At 44.5% G+C, this 22,640-nt stretch overlaps 1 protein-coding gene and 1 long non-coding RNA gene across 2 annotated transcripts; one reads left to right on the forward strand and one right to left on the reverse strand.

The window, feature by feature from the left end:
- Nucleotides 1-310: 310 nt before the first annotated feature.
- LOC122457071 lies at nt 311-3,392 on the reverse strand. The gene is made up of 3 exons (XR_006276370.1): nt 3,271-3,392; nt 2,440-2,620; nt 311-370 (listed from the first exon to the last, which is right to left on the reverse strand). It is a non-coding gene; the product is annotated as an uncharacterized LOC122457071 (long non-coding RNA).
- Nucleotides 3,258-18,843, forward strand: VAMP3 (vesicle associated membrane protein 3). Its single transcript, XM_038377000.2, has 5 exons — nt 3,258-3,513; nt 12,762-12,843; nt 14,609-14,767; nt 15,338-15,389; nt 17,470-18,843. Coding segments are annotated over exons 1-5 (315 nt in total). The 5' UTR covers nt 3,258-3,511; the 3' UTR covers nt 17,490-18,843.
- Nucleotides 18,844-22,640: the final 3,797 nt, after the last annotated feature.

Genomic DNA, 22,640 nt, shown 5'->3' on the forward strand with positions numbered 1-22,640 from the left:
ATAATAAAAGCTGCAATTAGTTTGTCCCAGAAAGTGAGTGAGTTAAAGTTCCAGTCTCATCCCTCACTTCCTGACCTGACAGTCTGGATTCACTCTCGGGAATTGCACAGTCAAGCTCATGAGTGGTAGCTGGACTCCCCTAGTCAGCACCTGCCAATTTTTTGAGGTAGTGGCCTGAAGTTGAGGGATGCCACACACGATTCAGCTAGAATCAGAATTTGATTTTATGTTGCTATTTGCCTACTGCGGTTAGCTCCAAAACACTTCAGAAAGCCAGTGACAATACAGGAGTGTATCAGCAACTTGCCTGGCTGTGCCCCAGATTTTGTGTGTCACTTCACTTGTCTGTCCCTTCAGTCAGCCTCTTCAGCTATAAAACAAGGGTGATAATACTGCACAATGGGGTGATGAAGCTTACTCAGTTAGGTGTAAAGCACTTTTGGCTCCCCAGATAGAAGGTAGACAGGAAACAAAAAATGTTTGGTTTCAGAGTAGCAGCCGTGTTAGTCTATTCGCAAAAAGAAAAGGAGTACTTGTGGCAGCTTAGAGACTAACAAATTTAGTTGAGCATAAGCTTTTGTAGCTCACAAAAGCTTAAGCTCAAATAAATTTGTTAGTCTCTAAGGTGCCACAAATACTCCTTTTCTTTTTTTAAAAAAAATCTTTGCTTACTCATTCTGTGCACTAGCCTTCTCTATGAAACTGTTCTCTTACTGATGTTGCCCCACCCTTCCTCCTCTACCATTCTTTTATTAACATCTCCTTATGTCATGTTAAAAATTAGTCTGTAAGTTCCTTGGGGCAGGAATAATATCTTTTGATTGAATTAGGAGGTGCCTAGTACACTAGTAGGTTCTGATTCTGTGCTCAGTCAACACTTACAGCTTCATATAACACCAAGAATATTAGCTTTCCTGAGTGAAGAATTAGGGACCGGTATCCTAGAATTATCACTTTCATTTTTTTAGAAAGAGTCTGAACAAACCAGCTCACACAGACAACAAAAAAAGCACCAAGATTGCTTTAGTGCAGGGGTAAGGCAATCTATGGCATGCATGCCAAAGGCAGCACACGAGCTGATTTTCAGTGGCACTCGCACTGCCCAGGTCCTGGCCAACCAGTCCAGGGGGGCTCTGCATTTTAATTTAATTTTAAATGAAGCTTCTTAAACATTTTTAAAACCTTATTTACTTTACATACAACAATAGTTTAGTTATATATTATAGACTTATAGAAAGAGACCTTCTAAAAACGTTAAAATGGATTATACACAAAACCTTAAATTAGAGTGAATAAATGAAGACTCGGCACACCACTTCTGAAAGGTTGCCAACCCCTGCTTTTGTGTCTCTTTTAAATTAGCTAATAATGAAAAGCTTACAGTGAAGGCAAAAGCGTGATAGAATGCAAAAAGAATTGATAAAAGAGCATGGAAAATCCTGAAGTTATGTGTTTCAGGGATCTCAGAATCAGAGAAATGTAGGACTGGAAGGGACCTCGAGAAGTAATCAAGTCCAGTCCCCTGTGTTGTGGCAGAACCAAGTAAATCTTCTAGACCATCCCTGACAGGTGTTTCCAAAGCTTAACTACCCAAATAGTCAGAAAGTTTTTCCTAACATCTAATCTAAATCTCCTTTGCTGCAGACTAAGCCCATTACTTTTTGTTCTATCTTCAGTAGACCTGGAGACCAGTTGACTACTGTTCTCTTTATAGCATGCCTATTACCAGGTTTCCCCCCTCAGTCTTTTTTTCCCCCTCAAGACTAAATGTGCCCAGTGTTTGTTTGTTTGAAATCCTTTTCTAATAGGGGAGGTTTTCTAACCCTTTTATCGTTTTTGTTGCTGTCCTCTGGATGCTTTCCAGTTTTGTCCACATCTTTCCTAAACAATAGTGCCCAGAATTGGACACAGTACTCCAATTGGGTCCTAAGCAGTGCTGAGTAGAGCGGAAAATTACCTCATGTATCCTACATGCAACATTACTATTGATACACCCCAGAATCATATTAGCCTTTTTTGCAGCTGGGTCACATTTACCACATATTCAGTTTGTGGTCCACTATAACCCCCAGATCCTTTTCAGCAGTACTACCACCCAGACAGTTATTCCCCATTTTGTAGTTGTACATATAGGATAGGATGTGGTCTTAGAATATAGAAGTCTTCTTTTGACTGCAACCAGGATTGAAGTCCTGTCAGCACCCTTTCTTGTAAGTGAGTGATTACTCAGTTACACGAACTGGGATGAATCTTAGTCCAGTAGGCTAGCCTAGCATTTTTAGGCACATCCAGTCAGTTGGAATGACTAAATAAATAGGTACAGTAGATCAAGAGAAGAGTTAGCTCTGAATTAGTCAGTTGGCAAAGAATAATTCATATGATGAATTAACACAGTGGGAAAGCTTCAGCCAATAGCCTGGAACGAAGACCGATGCCTACCTACAGCATGAGCATCATGAACAATCTCTTCATTTGCTATTTTGAGAAGGTTCAGGCCAGGAGAGAAAATGTTGCAGTTGTGAAGCTTGTCAGTAAATTAACAGTTGTTGCTAGTGCTTTCTTTAGACACATTCCACCAGCAGCTGCTATACTGGGAGAGGATGGAGTCTGGGCCTGACTGCTCTAAATAAGAGAGGTAAGAGAACGGTTTAGGCATCAGCATGATGTAAGGTTCAGCTGCATAGCTGTGCAAAGACCAACGTCACTGTAGCATAACTCTGCCCCCCCTCTATGTCCATGAGGCCTCGCTCCATCTGTTGGCTCTTCCTGGTAGCCACTCCTCAGAAATGACCTGAAGCAGCTGGATGATGTCAAGCCTGAGCTCCGGTAGCAGGTATGGAGGGATTCAGGTTGCCCCGGTGTGGCTCTCAGTCCCCCCATCGCCATCCAGGGTAACTTTTATAGCCCTAGGCAAAAGCTATTTATGGATTATGAAGACTGCCCCATAGGCCAAGCACCCACAGAATGCTGAGAAGAGACAATAGGTGCGACAGGGCACTTTGAAGCTAACTCAGTATGGATTTATTTTCAGAGCACCAGAGAGTGACAGGTTTCTCACAGGGATATGCAGAAACCCACCCTACCACAAATATACACAGTCACTTGCCCTGGAAACCTGCTGAATCCTGTCCCCTGGGAGGCACAGGTACCTGCTCCCCTCCCTAGGAATGCACAGGAACCTACCCCTCCCATGGAGACCCAGGAACCTGCCACCCCTCCTCAGGGACACCAAGGAAGAAACCAGCTTCCTAAGCCCCGCCCCCAACACACCTAGAGCCTCCCCCAAGCACAAGCGGTCTGGAAGAAGCGCGCGCGTTTTTACGCAACCGGACGCGCGACGCGCGGGAACAGGCGTTGTGGGCGGGGCCTGGCCAATCCCCGCCCCTGGACCGTCACATCGCCGCCCCCGACTGCGCGAGCTGGGGCGGTTTCCGGTTCAGTTCCACAGTTTCGTCCTCCGCTGTCCGACGCGTCCCCCAGCTCCCGTCGGAGCCTCGCCCCTGCCGCCGCCATGTGAGTGCGGGTCCCGGAGCGTCTCAGTGCCAGCTGCGGCCGGGCCGGGCCTGCTGGGAGCTCGGGGGAGTCGCACAGCGGGGGGCTGCCCGGCGCCCACCTTCCCGGGCGGGCGGCCCTGCGGGGGGCTGCGTGCGCCGGGCGGGCCTGGGGGCGTGGCGCCGGGAGCGTGAGGCGGGGGGCTCGGCGGAGGGGTAAAGGCCGCTAGTGTCCCCGTGACAGGCCAGGCCTGGGCGTGTCCCTGAGCCGCTGCTCGGTGCACGGACCTGGGCAGGGTGTGGCAGGGCACAACGGTCACTTTCTGCCCCGTGCGCGTATGAGCCGTGGTAGCCCGTGGCATAGCCCGCTCGCCGCGCTGTGTGTGGCTACGGCCGTGCGTGCGGACCGGGCACGCATCTCCCTGCGCCGCGGCTGGGGTCGGGGACTTGAGCCAGGGTGAATCTATGCTGGGTCCGGTGGTCACAAGTCGCAGCTACTCGGCACACCACTTCTGAAAGGTTGCCAACTCCTGCTTTAGTGTCTCTTTTAAATAACCTAATAATGAAAAGCTTACAGTGAAGGCAAAAGCGTGATAGAATGCAAAAAGGATTGATAAAAGAGCATGGAAAATCCTGAAGTTATGTGTTTCAGGGATCTCAGAATCAGAGAAATGTAGGACTGGAAGGGACCTCGAGAAGTAATCAAGTCCAGTCCCCTGTGTTGTGGCAGAACCAAGTAAATCTTCTAGACCATCCCTGACAGGTGTTTCCAGAGCTTAACTACCCAAATAGTTAGAAAGTGTGTGGCTCGGACCTGCTGCTGTGGGGACGTCGTGGTACAGCTGGAGTCGGATCTGCACACCAGAGTGTGTCACACATGGTCGTACCACCACAGCCGGTCTCTGCTTTCTAATGTGGCAGCTGCTATCAGTTGTTGTTGTGTGCTATAACTCTATGCAGGAAGCCTTATCTCTGTGTTTCTTAGAGTAGTGATTGTTGAGTCACAAGTGGTTTACTAAGTCATAGAAAACTCATGCTTTCTTGCTGTATGCCTCTTAAGGGTGATAAATGTGAATTCTGTAAGGGCTGCCTTTACAGACTAGAAAAGGAGTACTTGTGGCACCTTAGAGACTAACAAATTTATTAGAGCATAAGCTTTCGTGAGCTACAGCTCACTTCATCGGATGCCCTCTGTTTTTTCCACCAAATGCATCCAATGAAGTGAGCTGTAGCTCACGAAAGCTTATGCTCTAATAAATTTGTTAGTCTCTAAGGTGCCACAAGTACTCCTTTTCTTTTTGTGAATACAGACTAACACGGCTGCTACTCTGAAACCTTTACAGACTAGGAAAGAGTAAAATATGAATGGCATTAGATCTTTTAACTTTTTGTGGGCAGTGTGTTTGGGGATTTTTTTCCCTGTCAAATGACTAGTGCTTTTTTTTTTTTTTTTTTTTAAGGTTTAACACCAGTGAAAGGAATCTGGGAATTTATATATTCCTGTTTGTTTGCAGAACTGGTAAATAATGGGTTGTGACTCTCACAGACAGCTTGATACTGTGCTGTTAAATGACTTCAGTGCTAACTAGCCAGTTCATACTAGGTTGACAAAAATTAAGCAAAATGTTCTTTATTTCTAGATTATAGTGTGCAGGGATGGTAAGCTCTGTGATTCTGCTTAGACTCTGATTTTTTAAAAATGAACATAGGCACTCTTCTGAGCCACTAGCTAGCAATTCAGGGAGCCTTTTAAAATATACCAGCAAAAAAAAAAAAAAGCCTTTTATTTCTTTGGCTTCACCAGTTGGGAGGGAGGGGTAGGTATTGTGGGATTGTTTATTTTGTTTTGGATTTATACTGCTTTATTTTACAAATTAAAGGAACCTGGTTATTTGGTGCTGTTTTTAAAAGGTGGCATATAGTGTGATGGAGTATTCATTCTATACGCTGGCCACCAGAGAGTGTTTATAGTGACAATAGTACTTTGAGCAGTGAAAAAAAAAAATTAAAGCATTTTAAAATAAGAAAGAGAATCAGGGGATAGTTCAAAGATTTCTCCTAAAAAGATGCTACAGCAAACGTGATTTTAGTCCAGAAGGGGCCATTGTGACCATCTAGTCTGACTTCCTGCATTGTACTATCCAAAGAATTGTATCAAGTCCATAATTTGTGTTGGAGCTAGAGCATAAGAATGACCACATTGGGTCAGACCAATGGTCCATTTAACTCAATATCCTGTCTTTTGACAGTGGCCAGTGTAAGATGCTACAGAGGGAATGAACAGAACAGGGCAATTGCAAGCGATCCATCCCATCATCCATTCCCAGCTTCTAGCAGTTGGAGGTTTCAGGACACCCGGAGGATGGGGTTCAGTCCCTGACCGTATTGGCTAATACCCATTGATGCACTTATCCTCCCTGAACTTACCTGATCCTTCTTGGAACCCAGTTAGACTTTTGGCCTTCACAGCATCCCCTGGAAATGAGTTCTAAAGGTGGAGCGTGCACCATATGAAAATGTATTTCCTCTTGTTTAAAACCTGCTGACTATTAATTGGATTGGGTGACCCCTGGTTCTTGTGTTGTGTGAAGGGATAAATAACACTTCCTTATTCACTTTCTCCATATTATTCATAATTTTATAGATCTCTATAGTATCTCCCATAGGACTGGAAGGGACCTCGAGAGGTGATCTAGTCCAGACCCCTTCACTCGTGGCAGGACTAAGTATTATCTAGACCCTTCCTGACAGGTGTTTGTCTAACCTGCTCTTAAAAATCGCCAAGGATGCAGATTCCACAACCTCCCTAGGCAATTTATTCCAGTGCTTAACCACCCTGACAGGAAGTTTTTCCTAATGTATGACCTAAACCTCCCTTGCTGCAATTCGAGCCCATTGTTTCTTGTCCTGTCGGAGGTTAAGGAGAACAGTTTTTCTCCTTCCTTGTAACAACCTTTTATGTACTTGAAAACTGTTAAAGTACAGTTTTCTCTTTTCCAGACTAAACAAACCCAGTTTTTTCAACCTTCCCTCATAGGTCATGTTTTCTAGACCTTTATTCATTTTTGTCACTCTTCTCTGGACTCTCTCCAATTTGTCCACATCGTTCCTGAAATGTGGCACCCAGAACTGGACACAATACTCCAGTTGAGGCTTAATCAGTGCAGAGTAGAGCGGAAGAATTACTTCTCGTGTCTTGCTTACAACACTCCTGCTAAGACAGAGGTGAGCAAACTACAGCCTGTGGGACCATCTGGCCCAGCCCTTGAGCTCCTGGCCAGGGAGGCTAGCCCCTGGCCCATCCCCTGCAGCCTTAGCTCGCCGTGCCATCAGCGTTGTGGGCGGTGGGGCTGCAAGTTCCTGCTGGGCAGCATGGCTGCGAGAGCCGCCGGGGTGTTGTGTATTAAATTGCTCCCCGTAGGAATGTGCTACTTACGGAGCACCCGGACTGGCAGCCGTAAGTATTACACTGTAAGCTCATTCCTTCGGGGAGCAATTTAATACACTACATTGGCCCTCCCTACAATTTTGGAATCCCAATGTGGCCCTCAGGCCAAAAAGTTTGCCCTCCCCTGTGCTAAGACATCCCAGAACAATGTTTGCTTTTTTTGCAATAGGGTTACAGTGTTGACTCATATTGAGCTTGTGGTTCACTATGACCACCAGATTTGTTACTGCGGTACTCCTTCCTAGGCAGTTATTTCCCATTTTGTATGTGTGCAACTGATTGTTCCTTCCAAAATGGAGCCTTTGCATTTGTCTTTACTGAATTTCATCCTGTTTACTTCAGACCATTTCTCCAGTTTGTCCAGATCATTTTGAATTTTAATCCTATTCTCCAAAGTACTTGCAACCTCTCCCAGCTTGGTATCATCTGCACATTTTATGGCATGTCTCTATGTCATTATCTGAATCATTGGTGAAGATATTGAACAGAACCGGAACCAGAACTGATCCTTGTGGGACACCACTCTTTATGCCCTTCCAGCATGACTGTAAACCACTGATAACTCCTCTCTGGGAATGGTTTTCCAATCAGTTTTGCACCCACCTGATAGTAGCTCCATCTAGGTTGCACTTCCCTAGTTTGTTTATGAAAAGTTCATGTGACACAGTATCAAAAGCTTTACTAAAGTCAAAATATACCACTTCTACCACTTCCTCCCTAACCACAAGGCTTGTTACCCTGTCAAAGAAAGCTATCAGGTTGGTTTGACATGATTTGTTTTTGACAAATCCATGCTGACTGTTACGTATCACCTTATTATCTTCTAGGTGTTTGCAAATTGATTGCTTAATTATTTGCTCCATTATCTTTCTGGGTTCAGAAGTTAAGATGACTGATCTGTAATTCCCTGCGTTGTCCTTATTTCCCTTTTTATAGATGGGCACTATATTTGCCCTTTTCCAGTCATCTGGAATCTGTCTCATCTTCAATGACTTTTCAAAGATCATCGCTAATGGCTCAGATTTCTCCTCAGTCAGCTCCTTGAGTATTCTAGGATGCATTTTTATCAGGCCCGGGTGACTTGAAGACATCCAATTTGTCCAAGTAATTTTTAACTTGTTCTTTCCCAATTTTAGCCTCTTCTGATCCTACCTCATTTTCACTGGCATTCACTACGTTAGATGTCCAATCACCACCAACCTTCTTGGTAAAAACTGAAACAAAGAAGTCATTAAGTACCTCTGCCATTTCCACATTTTCTGTTATTTTTCCCACCTCGTTGAGAAACGGGCCTACCTTGTCCTTGGTCTTCCTCTTGCTTCTAATGTATCTGTAGAATGTCTTCTTGTTACACTTTGTCTCTAGGTAGTTTGATCTCGTTTTGTGCCTTGGCCTTTCTAATTTTGTCCCTACCTACTTGTGGTGTTTGTTTATATTCATCCTTTGTCATTTAACCTGGTTAAAAGATAGGAAATAAAGGGTCAGTTTTCAGAATGGAGAGAGGTAAATAGTGGTGTCCCCCAGGGGTAAGTTCTGGAACCAGTCCTATTCAACATATTCATAAATGATCTGGAAAAAGGGATAAACAGTGAGGTGGCAAAATTTGCAGATGATACAAAATTACTAAAGATAATTAAGACCCAGGCAAACTGCGAAGAGCTACAAAAGAATTTCTCAAAACTGGGAGACTGGGCAACAAAATGGCAGATGAAATTTAATGTTGATAAATGCAAAGTAATGCACATTGGAAAGCATAATCCCAACTATACATATAAAATGATGGGGTCTAAATTAGCTGTTACCACTTAAGAAAGAGATCTTGGAGTCATTGTGGATACTTCTCTGAAAACATCCACTGAATGTGCAGCAGCAGTCAAAAAAGCGAACAGAATGCTGGGAATTATTAAGAAAGGGATAGATAACAGGACAGAAAATATCATGTTGCCTCTATATAAATCCATGGTACACCCACATCTTGAATACTGTGTACAGATGTGGTCACCCCATTTCAAAGAAGATATATTGGAATTGGAAAAGATTCAGAAAAGGGCAACAAAAATTATTAGGGATAGAATGGCTTCTGTATGAGGAGAGATTAATAAGACTGGGACTTTTCAGCTTGGAAAAGAGACTAAGGGGAGATATGATTGAGGTCTATAAAATCATGACTGGTGTAGAGAAAGTAGATAAGGAAGTGTTGTTTACTCCTTCTCATAACACAAGAATTAGGGTTCACCAAATGAAATTAATAGACAGCAGGTTTAAAACAAATAAAAGGAATATTTCTTCACACAACACACAGTCAACCTGTGGAACTCCTTGCCAGAGGATGTTGTGAAGGCCAAGACCATAACAGGGTTTAAAAAAAAAACAAAAACCTAAATTCATGGAGGATAGGTTCATCAATGGCTGTTAACCAGAATAGGCAGGAATGGTGTCCCTAGCCTCTGTTTTGCCATAAGCTGGGAATGAGCGACAGGGGATGGATCACTTGATTACCTGTTCTGTTCATTCCCTCTGGAGCACCTGGCCCTGTCAACTGTCGCAATACAGGATACTGGGCTAGATGGACTTTAGGTCTGATCCAGTAGGGCCATTCTTAGGTTCTTATGTGTGACCTAGTTTCCACTTTTTGTAGGATTCTTTTTTGATTTTTAGATCATTGAAGATCTCCTGGCTAAGCCAGGATGGTCTCTTGCCATACTTCCTATCTTTTCTACGCAGTGGGATAGATTGCTCTTGTGTCCTTAATAATGTCTCTTTGAAAAACTGCTAAATGTCTTCTCTTGTTTTTTTCCCCCTTACACTTGCTTCCCATGGGACCTTACCTACCAACTCCCTGAGTTTGCTCAAGTCTGCCTTCTTGAAACTCATTGTCTTTATTTTGCTGTTCTCCCTCCTACCCTTCCTTAGAATCATGAATTCTGTAATTATGTGATCACTTCCAGTCGTCTTTTCCAAGGTGACTAGTCCAGTCTTTTTTTCTTTCCTCATATGAAAGCTGCTACATCCCCTCTGATCGTTCTTGTTGCCCTTCTCTGTACTACTTCCAATTCTAATGTCTCTTTTTTGAGATGGGGTGATAGTAACTGTGTGCAGTATTCAAGATGTGGGCATACCATGAATTTATATAGCGGCATTATGATTTTTTTTCTTATCGTCTATCCCTTTCCTAATGCTTACTAACACTGTTAGCTTTTTTGGCTGCCACTGCACATTGAGCAGATGTTTTCAGAGAACTGCCAGTGATGACTCCAAGATCTATCTTGAGTAGTAAGAGCTAACTTATACATACAAAATGATGGGGTCTACTTGAGATTGTTTTCCAATGTGCATTTATCAACATTGAATGTCATCTGCCCTTTTCTTGCCCATTTACCCAGTTTAGTGAGATCCTGTTGTAACTCTTCACAGCCAGCTTTGGGTCATCTACAAACTTTGCCACGTCACTGTTCAGCCCTTTTCCAGATCATTTATTAATAGATTCTTGAAGGACTGCTATTTACCACTTCCTATTGTGAAAACTGACCATGTATTCCTACCCTTTATTTCCTATTTTTAATTAGTTACTGATCTATGAGAGGACCTTCCCTTTTAAGCAAACTAAGGAGTCATGAGATAAGAGCCTTTTGGTGCAGGAACTTGTCAAAGGCTTTCTGAAAGTCCAAGTACACGGTCAGCTGGATCACCTTTGTCCATATGCTTGTTGACTCCCTCAGAGAATTCTAAGAGATTGGTGAGGTATGATTTCCCTCTGCAAAAGCCAAGTTGACTTTCCTCAACATACTGTGGTTATCTAATAATTCTGTTCTTTGCTACAGTACCAAGCACATTGGTTGAAACTAAAGTTACACTTACCAGCTTGTAATTGTCAGGATCACTTCTGGAGCCTTTTTTTTTTTTTTTTTTAAATCAATGTTACGTTAGCTATCCTGCTATCATCTGGTATAGAGGCTGAGTTAAGTGATAGGTTGCATACCACAGTTAGTAGTTTTGCAATTTTGATTGGAGCTCCTTCAGAACCATCTGTTCCTGGTGACTTACTGCTGTTTAATTTCACAATTGGTTCCAAAACCACCTCTATTGATACGTCAATCTGAGACAGTTCCTTAGATTTGTCACATAAAAAGAATGGTTCAGATGTGGAGATCTTCTCCACATCCTCTGCAGTGAAGACCAGTGCAAAGAATTCCTTTAGCTTCTCCAGCAGCCTTGTCGTCTTTGAGTGGTCCTCTAGCACCCCAATCATCCAGTGACCCCACTGACTGTTTGGCAGACTTCCTGCTTCTGAAGTACTTAACAAAAAAATTAGTGTTTTTTTTTCTTTAGCTAGTTGCTTTTCACATTCTTTTTTGACCTGTGGCCTTATACTTTTGCATTTGACTTGCCAAAGTTTATGCACCTTCCTATTTTCCTCAGTATGATTTGACTTCCAGTTTTTAAAAGGATGCCTTTTTGCTTGTCACTGTGTCCATGCAGTTTTCAGGCATTTCACCTTTGACTTTTCCTTTTAATTTCCATTTTACCAGCTTCCTCAGTTTTGTGTAGTTCCCCTTTTTGAAACACATTCAGTCTTGATTTAAAGACTTCCAAGTGATGGATAACCCACACATCTCTATGTAAGTAACTTTATGCTTAAGGACACCTGAGGTCCAGTTGGTGTCGTGTCCTGTCCTGTGTCCTATCTAGAATTGTGTTCATAATCAATATAGAAAGGTGGTACAGCAAGCAAATAATAAAAGGCCAAAATACAGGTTATATTGTAGATCAAGGGTTCTCAACCTCTTTCTTTCTGAGGCCCACCCAACATGTGCCACAGCAACTGTTTTTCTGTATATAAAAGCCAGGAACAACATCGGGGGTAGCAAGCAAGGCAATTGCCCAGGTCCCCATGTCACAGTGGGCTCCCACCAAGCTAAGTTGCTCAGGCTTTGGCTTCAGCCTTGTGCAGTGGGGTTTTGGCTTTCTGTCCTGAGCCCCAGCAAGTCTAATGCTGGCCATGCTTGGCGGTCCCCCTGAAACCTGCTTGTGGCTCCCTCCCAGGGGGACCCAGACGCCTACTTGAGAACCACTGTTGATGATGTCTTATGTGTACAAACTGTAAATGTGCCTGTTCTTCCTCCATTGGGGGTACGCAAGACAAATTGGACTCCTGAAAGGGATACAGTAGTCTGGAAAGGTTAAGTCCCACTGCTCTACAGGGCTTCTTGCACCTTCTTCTGAAACATCTGGTACTGGCCACTGTCTCTCTATTCTGTGGTGAACTTTTAGGAAAACAAGCAGTGTATGTTGCATGCTTCCAGTGACTGACATAATCCTTTTTCTGAGTTCAGTAGCTTCGGAAAAGAATTTAAATTCCCAAGTTCAACAAGGGGGGGGGGGAGAAGTGTGCACAAGCTCATGTGCTTTTTATTGCAAAGGTCGGGGGGGGGGAAGATCCCTAAACCCATGTTCTTGGCCAATCAAGAGGAACTATATGCTATGCTCTGAGCTGTAGAGCTGTAGTGCTGCTCTTCTCTCTCCCACCTGCTTCTCTGCTCTCCAGTGCCATTGTAGCCATTCATTGGTGGTAAGTTTGGAACACTGTCTGAATTCTATGACTGAAGCTTCACTCCTCCGCTGCAAAAGAAATCTAACTTTCTTCCTCTGCATTTTAGCTCCTAGGGAATGTTCTGCCTTTCTTTCTATGACCATTGGTGTTTACATTTATTTTCACTGGTTTGGATATACCTTTGTTTGCAAATTACTCAAGCATACTTCTAGGTGGTATATAAATGTAGTTTATTATATGATCTCATAGTGTAAGCGTCTCTACACTGCAGGTCAACAAGTGGCCCTGGAAGCTCAAGTAATGCCTCTGGCAGTAATCGTCGCCTTCAGCAGACACAACACCAAGTAGATGAGGTATGGCTCTTGTATAGAGCAGCTTTACCATTCCTTTGACCATGGGAAATCTGACAGAGGGAAGACATATGGAAGTGTTGTGTGGGCAAAGTTTAAATTTGTCTCCTTCAGTGTATGAACCAAAAGTTAGAATGGTTTGTCCCTCTTGTGATCTGAACTATTGTCTTGAGACTCATTGCAGGAAACCTGTGATATTTCCCAGGTGTTGACCTGCTCCTGCAAAGATGAATATCTTTTGAGCCAATGTGTTAGCTGCATGACTCCAGTTGGTTTCTGACAGAGAATGAGCTTTCCTATATGGAAATCCACAATTGCCAGGGGTTTCTAGTTGTGTATCAAAACTGTGGCAAAACGTACTATGTGAGCCAAAAGCCATCCTTGGCTGAGAGCCTCATTTCTTTCTGGCTGGATGGGGTAGCACAAAACTTCCTTTTCAGAAGTCATAGGTGCTTTGTGTGTCAAAAGAAACATTGGACAGTAACTCGCTTAATGTTGTAGTTACGTTCCTGAAAAATGCTACTTTAAGTGAATCCAATTTCCCCTAAGAATTGATGTAAAAGGGGGGTGGGGGGCTAGATTCCAGGGAAATTTTTTCGTCAGAGTGTGGGATGTTTCCCAGGGAATGCCTTACTGCTAAATGATGTACTAGCACTCGGCTGAGCCCTCAAGGGTGAACACGTTGTTAATGTAGCCTTACACTCTACAAGGCAGCACAAATGGAGGGAGGAGACACGGCATGGCAGAGAGAGAGAGAGACACACACACACACAGTGTGTCTGTGTGAGGAGAGGGAGAGAGACGCACTGTGTGTGTGTGTGAGAGAGAGAGATGCGCGTTGCCCCTTAAGTACACTGACCCCACTCTAAGTACACTGCCTTTTTAAGTAGATCAGCAAGTTGAGATAGCAGCTGCTGCCAGCAAGCTCCCTCTCTCCTGAGCCCTGTCAGGTGTCCTCCCTTGATCTGTGGAGATAGGGTACAGGAGCTGGGGGAGGGGGACACCCTGACATTAGCACCCCTCTTCTTCTTCCCCCCCCCCCACCTGCACAGCAAGCAGGAGGCTCCCAGGAGCAGCTCCAAGGCAGAGGGCGGGAGCAGCACATGGCAGTGGGGGGAGGGACAGCTGAACTGCCCAGCAATTGATAGCCTGCTAGGCGGCGGCTGCACAGGGAAGTTAGGGGAGCTGATGGGTGGCTGCTGGTCTACCCTGGTTCCAAGCCCCCACCAGGGAGCTCCAACAGGCTGCTCTTTCTGCAAGCAGTGGACAAAGCAGGTGGCTGCCAAACAACTTTATAAGGAGCATTGCACAACTTTAAACGAGCATGTTCTCTAATTGATCAGCAACATAACGTTAACCGGAACTACATTAAGTGAGCAGTTACTGTATTGTTCAAATGCCAGTTGTGGCTTCCATAACTGAGTTTTTCTTATACCCTTCTCTAACATGCTAGATTATTAGTGGAATACTTTTTTTCAGTAAGAGTAAGTTTATAAACAAAGTTTCTGATATTGAAACCCCAAGGCAGGCATTGGGAATCTCCAACTCAGTTACTTAATTCCACAAATCTTTTAACTAATATAAGAACCTAAGTTCAATATTGTCTACTCTTAATCAAAAAGGCAATATCTTCTGCTTTATTTAAAAACACTTGAATGATATTAATGTTATAAAAGGGGTTTGTCAGGATCTGCTGCATGCTTAAAGTGTTCAAGGGAATGAACATCTAATGAATGAATAACTTACTGTGACTATTAAATCACTGTAGGTGGTTGATATCATGAGAGTGAATGTGGACAAGGTGTTGGAACGAGATCAGAAGCTGTCAGAGTTGGATGACCGTGCTGACGCACTGCAGGCGGGAGCTTCCCAATTTGAGACCAGTGCTGCCAAGCTGAAAAGAAAGTATTGGTGGAAGAACTGTAAGGTAACCATGACTTGAGTATTTCCAATACAAATTAATGTGACTAAGAATTATAAGTAGTTGAATACTACATAAAGGGGAAGAAATCCATGTGACTTTAACCATGAGAACATATGGCCAATTTCTGCAGCCTTCATTCATGGTGAATGGTATTTAAGATTACAACATCTGGTCCTTAATGAGCATCTGGCTTAGTGAAGTAGATGAACTGGCCAAAAGTTGGGTGCTCTGGTCATGTTCCTTCACACAAAACATTCTCCAAGACAGAAATGTTGCCAAGGATAAATGTATGTACTAGTTTAAGGTGTTGCAGATCTAAGAGGAAGAAATTCAGTGATATGGATTGAATGACAACAACACAGACATAGCACTACAAAGAACCTTTAGTCTCTTACAGTCTTGTCTGCTAATTACAGGAAGGCCTGCGAGCATACTCTTTATTTGCTGAGAAGCCAAGACAGAGTGGAAAACATTAATTGTAAGGCAGGGGAGCAGTAGTTGGGTCTAGAGAAGAAGCTTTTGCCCTTTTTTTTTTTAATATCTAAGTGAGTTGTTTGTGCTTTTTTTTAACAGATGTGGGCAATATTGATAGCAGTTGTTCTCATCATCATCATCATCATCATCGGTAAGTGTTTAGCTAAAGCACTGTTTTGTCAGTAGGACTAGCGTACGTGGGGCATAAGACTAACTCGAATGCAAAAAGTTAATGTAACACTCTCTGGGTGTGACTGCTAGTACATAAGTCATAATATTCAAAAATTAAGGTTCACACAGTAACGCTAACTTAGCTATATTGCATGCTTGACATATGCAGGAGTCCAAAATAGTACTTATGCTGCTAAATTGATATTTGAATGTAATCTGTGCGATGTGGTGAAATTATGGCTTCTGTGGGAACCTTAACTGTTGAATCTCAGGTTCTTGCACACTGAGCAGAAATGGGATCTCACAGGAGACTGGGACTCGTGAGTCCCAGTCCCAGCTCTGCCAGTGACTGAGCGTGACCAGGTCACTTGACCATTTCTTTGCCTCAGCAGAAAGAACGAGGAGTACTTGTGGCACCTTAGAGACTAACAAATGTATTTGATCGTAAACCAATTTAGCCCATGAAAGCTTCTGCTCAAATAAATTTGTAGTCTCTAAAGTGCCACAAGTACTCCTCATTCTTTCTGCTCAAACAGACTAACACAGCTACCACTCTGAAACCCTGTTCTTTGCCTCAGTTTCTCAATCTTTAAAATGGGGATAATGACGCATACCTCACAGGGGTTTCCAAAGAGTACATGAAGTGCCTTGAGAACCTTAAGATGAGAGGAGCTGTGGACATACACATTTCTCTCATTCATCTTTTATAGTATTTCTACATTTATTAATCCTTTAGACTCCAGGTTCAACATCCTTGTCACCTTTTTCTTGCAAAGCAGTCTGGCCCTCTTCTATTGGGTCACACCCTTTTCTTAATCCCAAAATGGGTACTCCAGCCAATCAGACTCCCCTTGCTGTCTTCTAGCCCAGAAGTCAGGCAAAACAAACAACAAAAAAAGTAGGGAAGCTTCATATAAGACGACGACTCCTCCAATCCTCAGTAGTGCTTAGATAGCAAGGTAGTTAGGCCAGGTCTACACTGTAAACTTACATAGTTTATATCAGTGTCGTGCAGGGGTGTGAAAAATCCACACCCATGAGCAACACAGTTATACCTACCTAACCCCTGTTGTAGACACCGCTATGTTGACAGAGCTTTTCCCTTCAACATAGCTACCGCCTCTCATGGAGGTGGATTAACTATGCCAATGAGAGAAACTCTCCCATCAGCGTAGTATTGTCTTCACTGAAGGGCTACAGTAGCCCAGCTGCACTAGTGCCACTGCAGGGCTACACTTAAAACCCTGCCCTTAAACTCAGTCCAGGCAAGAGCCTTGATCTGCCTAGCCTCACTTGAGTGCAGGAAACCCCCCTGACTTCATGCACTAGTTTTCCTGCTGGAGCAGAAGCCTGGGGGAGAAGGGAAGACTGGCAGTTCTCAAGGATTCATCACCAGTGAAAAAGCTGTTTAAACAGAAGTATATTGCAGTAGAAGTTTTAAGAGGAAAGAAATGGTTTGATATCCAGATTTCACTTGTCCCAACTTCTGAATGTTGCCAGATGTATCCTTATGTATACAATAGTCATAAGCCCATTATTATAACTGGTAACAAACTTATAAATACAAATGCAAGTGGAGATATTTCTGGTGCGTGCAAGGAAGCTGTGGATTCATACTCTGGCTGTTGTAGAGCCAGGGAGCTTATAACTAGTTACACTGCTTGGTGTTCAGCAGTTTGAATTTGTGATGTAGCTGTTTTAAAAAAAAAAAAAAAACAAAAAAACTTTCCAGCAGGATTCATTTACTCTCGAGCTCTGACAGCATATTCATTTCTCACCTTTGGGCCTGTTTGTAACAAAATCTACAGCAACTACTTGTGATGCTACAAACAGAATTGTGACCATAGGTGAGAAATACCTGGTACATAAATTCTAAAAGCCAATCCTGTGCAAGAATGAAACTATGGTAAAACAAACACAAGAAATTATTTAGAATTTCCTTTTGTTGAATACTTTGAGTGTTCTGTAGCTCAAGTCTTTAAGTTGCAGGATTGTTTTATGCCTCTGATGTGGGGGGAAGAGGACTGTTGCTTTTCCAATCCTTATTTTTTCTGTTATAGTCTGGAGTGTGTCCTCATGAGTTGCAAGAAGAAATGCAAACCAGCAGAAGCCATCTCTCTCCTTCAAACCTGCTGTATTTTCAAGCTCTCACCTACTGATGTATAAAGCAAAATTATTTTGATTAGTCATGTTAACTTTCTCTGGTTTATAGGAAATGTGCCTTTATTTAAAAGTTACACTTTTAATTTTAAAATGCTAATAAGCACAGCCCACAACTTGCACAGTGCCTTGGTAATCTTGAGTATGAGCTGGTGAAGAGGATTTCATGTTTGCATTTCAGAATCTAGAAGCAGTGTATTGTTGCCACTGACTACTGCGTTCTAGATAAATTGCAAGAGTATGTTTGCGTATCTGTTCTCTTCGCTGTCTCCTCCAGGTCCCAATTTAAAGGTCTCTTCTGACACACTACTAAAGGGGTGGGAACCAAATCTTAAATTTGTGCCTTCTTGGAAGAAACTCTTAACACGTCTGCCATTTTAACAGACTTTGCCTGCCTTGCCATACTCCATTAATGCCTTCTGACTAGTTGTGGAAGAGCCTGCCACCCTTGTAAACACTACTTGTCGTTCACTGCTGTTTTATGAATATGCAGTTAAATTCTGTTGTTGAAGTTCTAAAGATTTGAGCACTGAACCGTTAGTGCTGCCTTGTGGTAATTGTTATTAAACACTTCCCTATATAAGGTGTTTACATTCTCTTCAAAAGACAGTCTGTCACTTTCTGGTGTCAGTTTAATCTGAAAGAGTACCTTTAAAAATGTTTAGTGTTTGTAATGTAGACACTTACCAAAGTTGGTTTTGTTTGGGGTTTTTGTCTTTTGCCAAAAAGTAGCTCAGTGAAGACTTTTCTCTGCAAGCCAGCAAGATGTTTCCAGTGTAGAATCAGTGCCAAATGTTGTTTAAAATTTTATATATATATATATTTATATGTAATCTGTTTGCATTACTTCACAAATTGTCTTCCTTCTCAACTTGTCCTCAGAGTGAGTGAGGCCCCTAGGACTTCAGGAAAGGCTAGTAACAAATGCTGTTGCCTCTTCCCTCTTATCTCTAAACTTTTTAGGTATGGGTGATTACTCTCCATGAGGAGGGAAAGAAATAACTTGGTGCTTCACCCAGTCGCCACGTTGTGTACCCTCTAAAATGTATGTTTCTAACTTCTTCCCAGTCCTTGTTTCTACTTCCTCCGTATAGTTTTTCCTTTCTCTTGTCTCTTTTTTTCCTCCCTTACTTTTTGGGGTAGATTTGCAAGTAGCTACGCTGAAATTGATTCACGAACCTAATCGACGTAGCTTACTTCTTTGAGTGTTGGATGTTGCTTTGACTGTTGAGTTATCACACAAAAAATGAGCCAGACTCTTGATGGACAAATACCAGAAAGATGTGACAGAGCGCTCAGAGGGTGGCGATGCCCAAAGGCGGATCTGCTCTCTAAGCACCGAGGGAGAAATATTGGCCTCTTTACCCCCAAAGTACAAGATGCTTTAGAATGGTGGGGTTTGGTTTTTTTTGGTAGTGAGTGTTGTGGAAAGTTGTTCTGTTGGCTTATAATTAACTGTCTAAGGCCTTGCGTGTTTGAGGATGAAGAGAGAGAGAAAGGCAAGGATTTCTTTGCCTACTGAAGTACTTTAATTTCTGCTCTGCCTTCATCACTGCAGTGACTTCTTTAACTGTACAAAGTCTCAAAGAAATAACTACTGTATAAATGCACCATGGACCAGTAACAAAGCTAATTGTACAAACTGAAATCCTTCTTACTCACAATTAAGAAACTGTTTACTATTTTTTATGCTGCAGCTTTTAAAGAAATATCAACTCTGTGTATTAGTTCCTACACTTTCAGAGGTTTCTAAGCGTATGTCATCAGGAGGGCATGTGTCCCTGCACTGTACTGGAAAAGAGGCCTTTGTAACGTTTAATAAAGTGGCTTTTGAAACTTCCTCCTGTTCCTGTGTGTGTGTGTGTGTGTGTGTGTGTGTGTGTGTGTGTGTGTGTGGTGGGGGAGCGTTAGGAAGAAAGGTCTCTGCTGCCTTGCACGGCTGGGGAGGGCGGCTACGCCTCCTGCGGGGCGGGCGTTGAGGGCAGAGTAGGGCAAGGGCGGTTGGCGAGTTGGGCCAGGCTGTAGCCCCGGATCCCCGCCCCGGGTGACAGGGACGCTGGGCGCTGAGGCGGCGGCTCGAGCCCCGGCGGTAGGTTCCCGTTCTAGCCCCTCCGGGCGTTGGAGGCGGGTTCCTTGGCAGCCGCTCCCCCACGCTGCCCAATAGTCTGCCAGGCCCCGCCCCTTCTCTCGCCCTGTGAGAGCACGGGGCGGCCGGCCCAGGGCCCCGGAGGGGGAGGCAGGGCCGCCCGGGATGGGGCAATTTGCCCCGGGCCCCGCGGGGGCCCCCACGAGAGTTTTCGGCGGCGGGGGTCCTTCCGCTCCATGGCTTCGGCGAAGTGCCCCGAAGGCCCGGGGCGGCAGAACCCCCGCCGCCGAAGACCCCGGGCCCCCGGCATCCTCTGGGGGGCGGGGCCCGCTGGCGTTGGGCTGTGTGAGAGCGGCCGGGCGGAGGCCGCTACGCGGGGAGGCGGCAGCCGAGCCCGCTGGCTGCGGGGCCGCGCAGAGAGACCCCCGGCGGCGGCTCGAGACCGGGGAGTGATGGCGAGGGTCCGAGCTCTGGGGGCTATACCTACAGAGCCGCCGGGCTGAGGGCAAGGGCTGTATAGCAGCCCCGGGATGGGGCTGTAACTCCCCGGTCTTGGAGGGCTCTAAACTCCTCCTACGAGCTGGGCCGGAGGTGAGTGTTTGGGGGGCCTCAGTAACCTCCCTCCGGAATGGATACAGGTGAGTGTTTGGGGAAATCTATAAACCCCTCCCGGGATGGGGTGGAGCTGAGGGGTTGGGGGGCTCTATAATCCCTCCTCCCGTTCTGAGGTGGAAGTGAGGGGTGGGGGGGCTCTAAACCCTCTTTTGGGGTAGGGGAAATGTTAAGACTGTATCACCCCCCCCCTGTGTTAGGGGCCTGTATAATCCTCCAGATACCGGGAAGGGAGCGAAGAGGTGTTTGATGTGGGTGGGACTGTGTAGCCCCCAGGACTGAGAGCGATTTTGGAGGCTGGGGGAAACTGTAGTTCACTGGTCTGGGGAGGAGGAAGAGGAGTGGGTTTCAAAGGAAAGGAGTATGTAACACCACCAACCTGACCCCCTGGCCTACAAGGGAAGAGGAGGCTGAGGGCAGTGTATTATATACAGAGCTGGTTTAATAAATGTATTAGTCTCTAAGGTGCCACAAGTACTCCTTTTCTTTTTGCGAATACAGACTAACACGGCTGCTACTCTGACACCTGTCATTATGCAAGGCACTGAATTTAGCCGTATAGAGTGGAAATCTGTCAACTTCATGAAAAAACTTGTACAGATACAGACAGACATCATCTTCCTCTCCAAATGCAAACAGATCGACATCATACTGAAAGGACTGAAGGTAAAAAATCCATTACAATATACATACCACACACATTATGCTGACAGCTTGTGCCACAAAGAAACTGGAGAACCACCTGATCAACATCCTCTACAGCAAACAGGGAAAGATTAAGAATGAGCTCTCAAAACTGGATACTCTCATAAAGAACCAACCTTCCACACAAACTTCCTCGTGGCTGGACTTTACAAAAACTAGACAAGCCATTTACAACACACACTTTGCTTCTCTACAAAAGAAAAAGGACACTAAGCTATCTAAACTACTACATGCCACAAGGGGCCACAACAGTGGTTCCCGTAACCCACCCAGCAATATTGTTAATCTATCCAACTATACTCTTAGCCCAGCAGAAGAATCTGTCCTATCTTGGGGCCTCTCCTTTTGCCCCTCCACCCCCACGAACATGATACAGTTCTGTGGTGACCTAGAATCCTATTTTTGACGTCTCCGACACAAGGAATATTTCCAACACACCTCTGACCAACATATTAACCCACAGAGACCTTCCTACCAACACTACAAAAAGAAGGATTCTGGGTGGACGCCTCCTGAAGGTCGAAACAGCAGCCTGGACTTCTACATAGAGTGCTTCCACCGACGTGCACGAGCTGAAATTCTGGAAAAGCAGCATCGCTTGCCCCATAACCTCAGCCATGCAGAACACAATGCCATCCACAGCCTCAGAAACAACTCTGACATCATAATCAAAAAGGCTGACAAAGGAGGTGCTGTCGTCGTCATGAATAGGTCGGAGTATGAACAAGAGGCTACTAGGCAGCTCTCCAACACCACTTTCTACAAGCCATTACCCTCTGATCCCACTGAGAGTTACCAAAAGAAACTACAGCATTTGTTCAAGAAACTCCCTGAAAAAGCACAAGAACAAATCCACACAGACACACCCCTAGAACCCCGACCTGGGGTATTCTATCTGCTACCCAAGATCCATAAACCTGGAAATCCTGGACGCCCCATCATCTCAGGCATTGGCACCCTGACAGCAGGATTGTCTGGCTATGTAGACTCCCTCCTCAGGCCCTACGTTACCAACACTTCGAGACACCACTGACTTCCTCAGGAAACTACAGTCCATTGGTGATCTTCCTAAAAACACCATGCTAGCCACTATGGATGTAGAAGCCCTCTACACCAACATTCCACACAAAGATGGACTACAAGCCATCAGGAACAGTATCCCCGATAATGTCATGGCTAACCTGGTGGCTGAACTTTGTGACTTTGTCCTCACCCATAACTATTTCACATTTGGGGACAATGTATACCTTCAAATCAGCGGCACTGCGATGGGTACCCGCATGGCCCCACAATATGCCAACATTTTTATGGCTGACTTAGAACAACGCTTCCTCAGCTCTCGTCCCCTAATGCCCCTACTCTACTTGCGCTACATTGATGACATCTTCATCATCTGGACCCATGGAAAAGAAGCCCTTGAGGAATTCCACCAGGATTTCAACAATTTCCATCCCACCATCAACCTCAGCCTGGACCAGTCCACACAAGAGATCCACTTCCTGGACACTACGGTGCGAATAAGCGATGGTCACATAAACGCCACCCTATATCGGAAACCTACTGACCGCTATTCCTACCTACATGCCTCTAGCTTTCATCCAGATCATACCACATGATCCATTGTCTACAGCCAAGCTCTACGATATAACCGCATTTGCTCCAACCCCT

The sequence above is a fragment of the Dermochelys coriacea genome, chromosome 18, assembly GCF_009764565.3.
Source record: "Dermochelys coriacea isolate rDerCor1 chromosome 18, rDerCor1.pri.v4, whole genome shotgun sequence".
Lineage (NCBI taxonomy): Eukaryota > Metazoa > Chordata > Testudines > Dermochelyidae > Dermochelys > Dermochelys coriacea.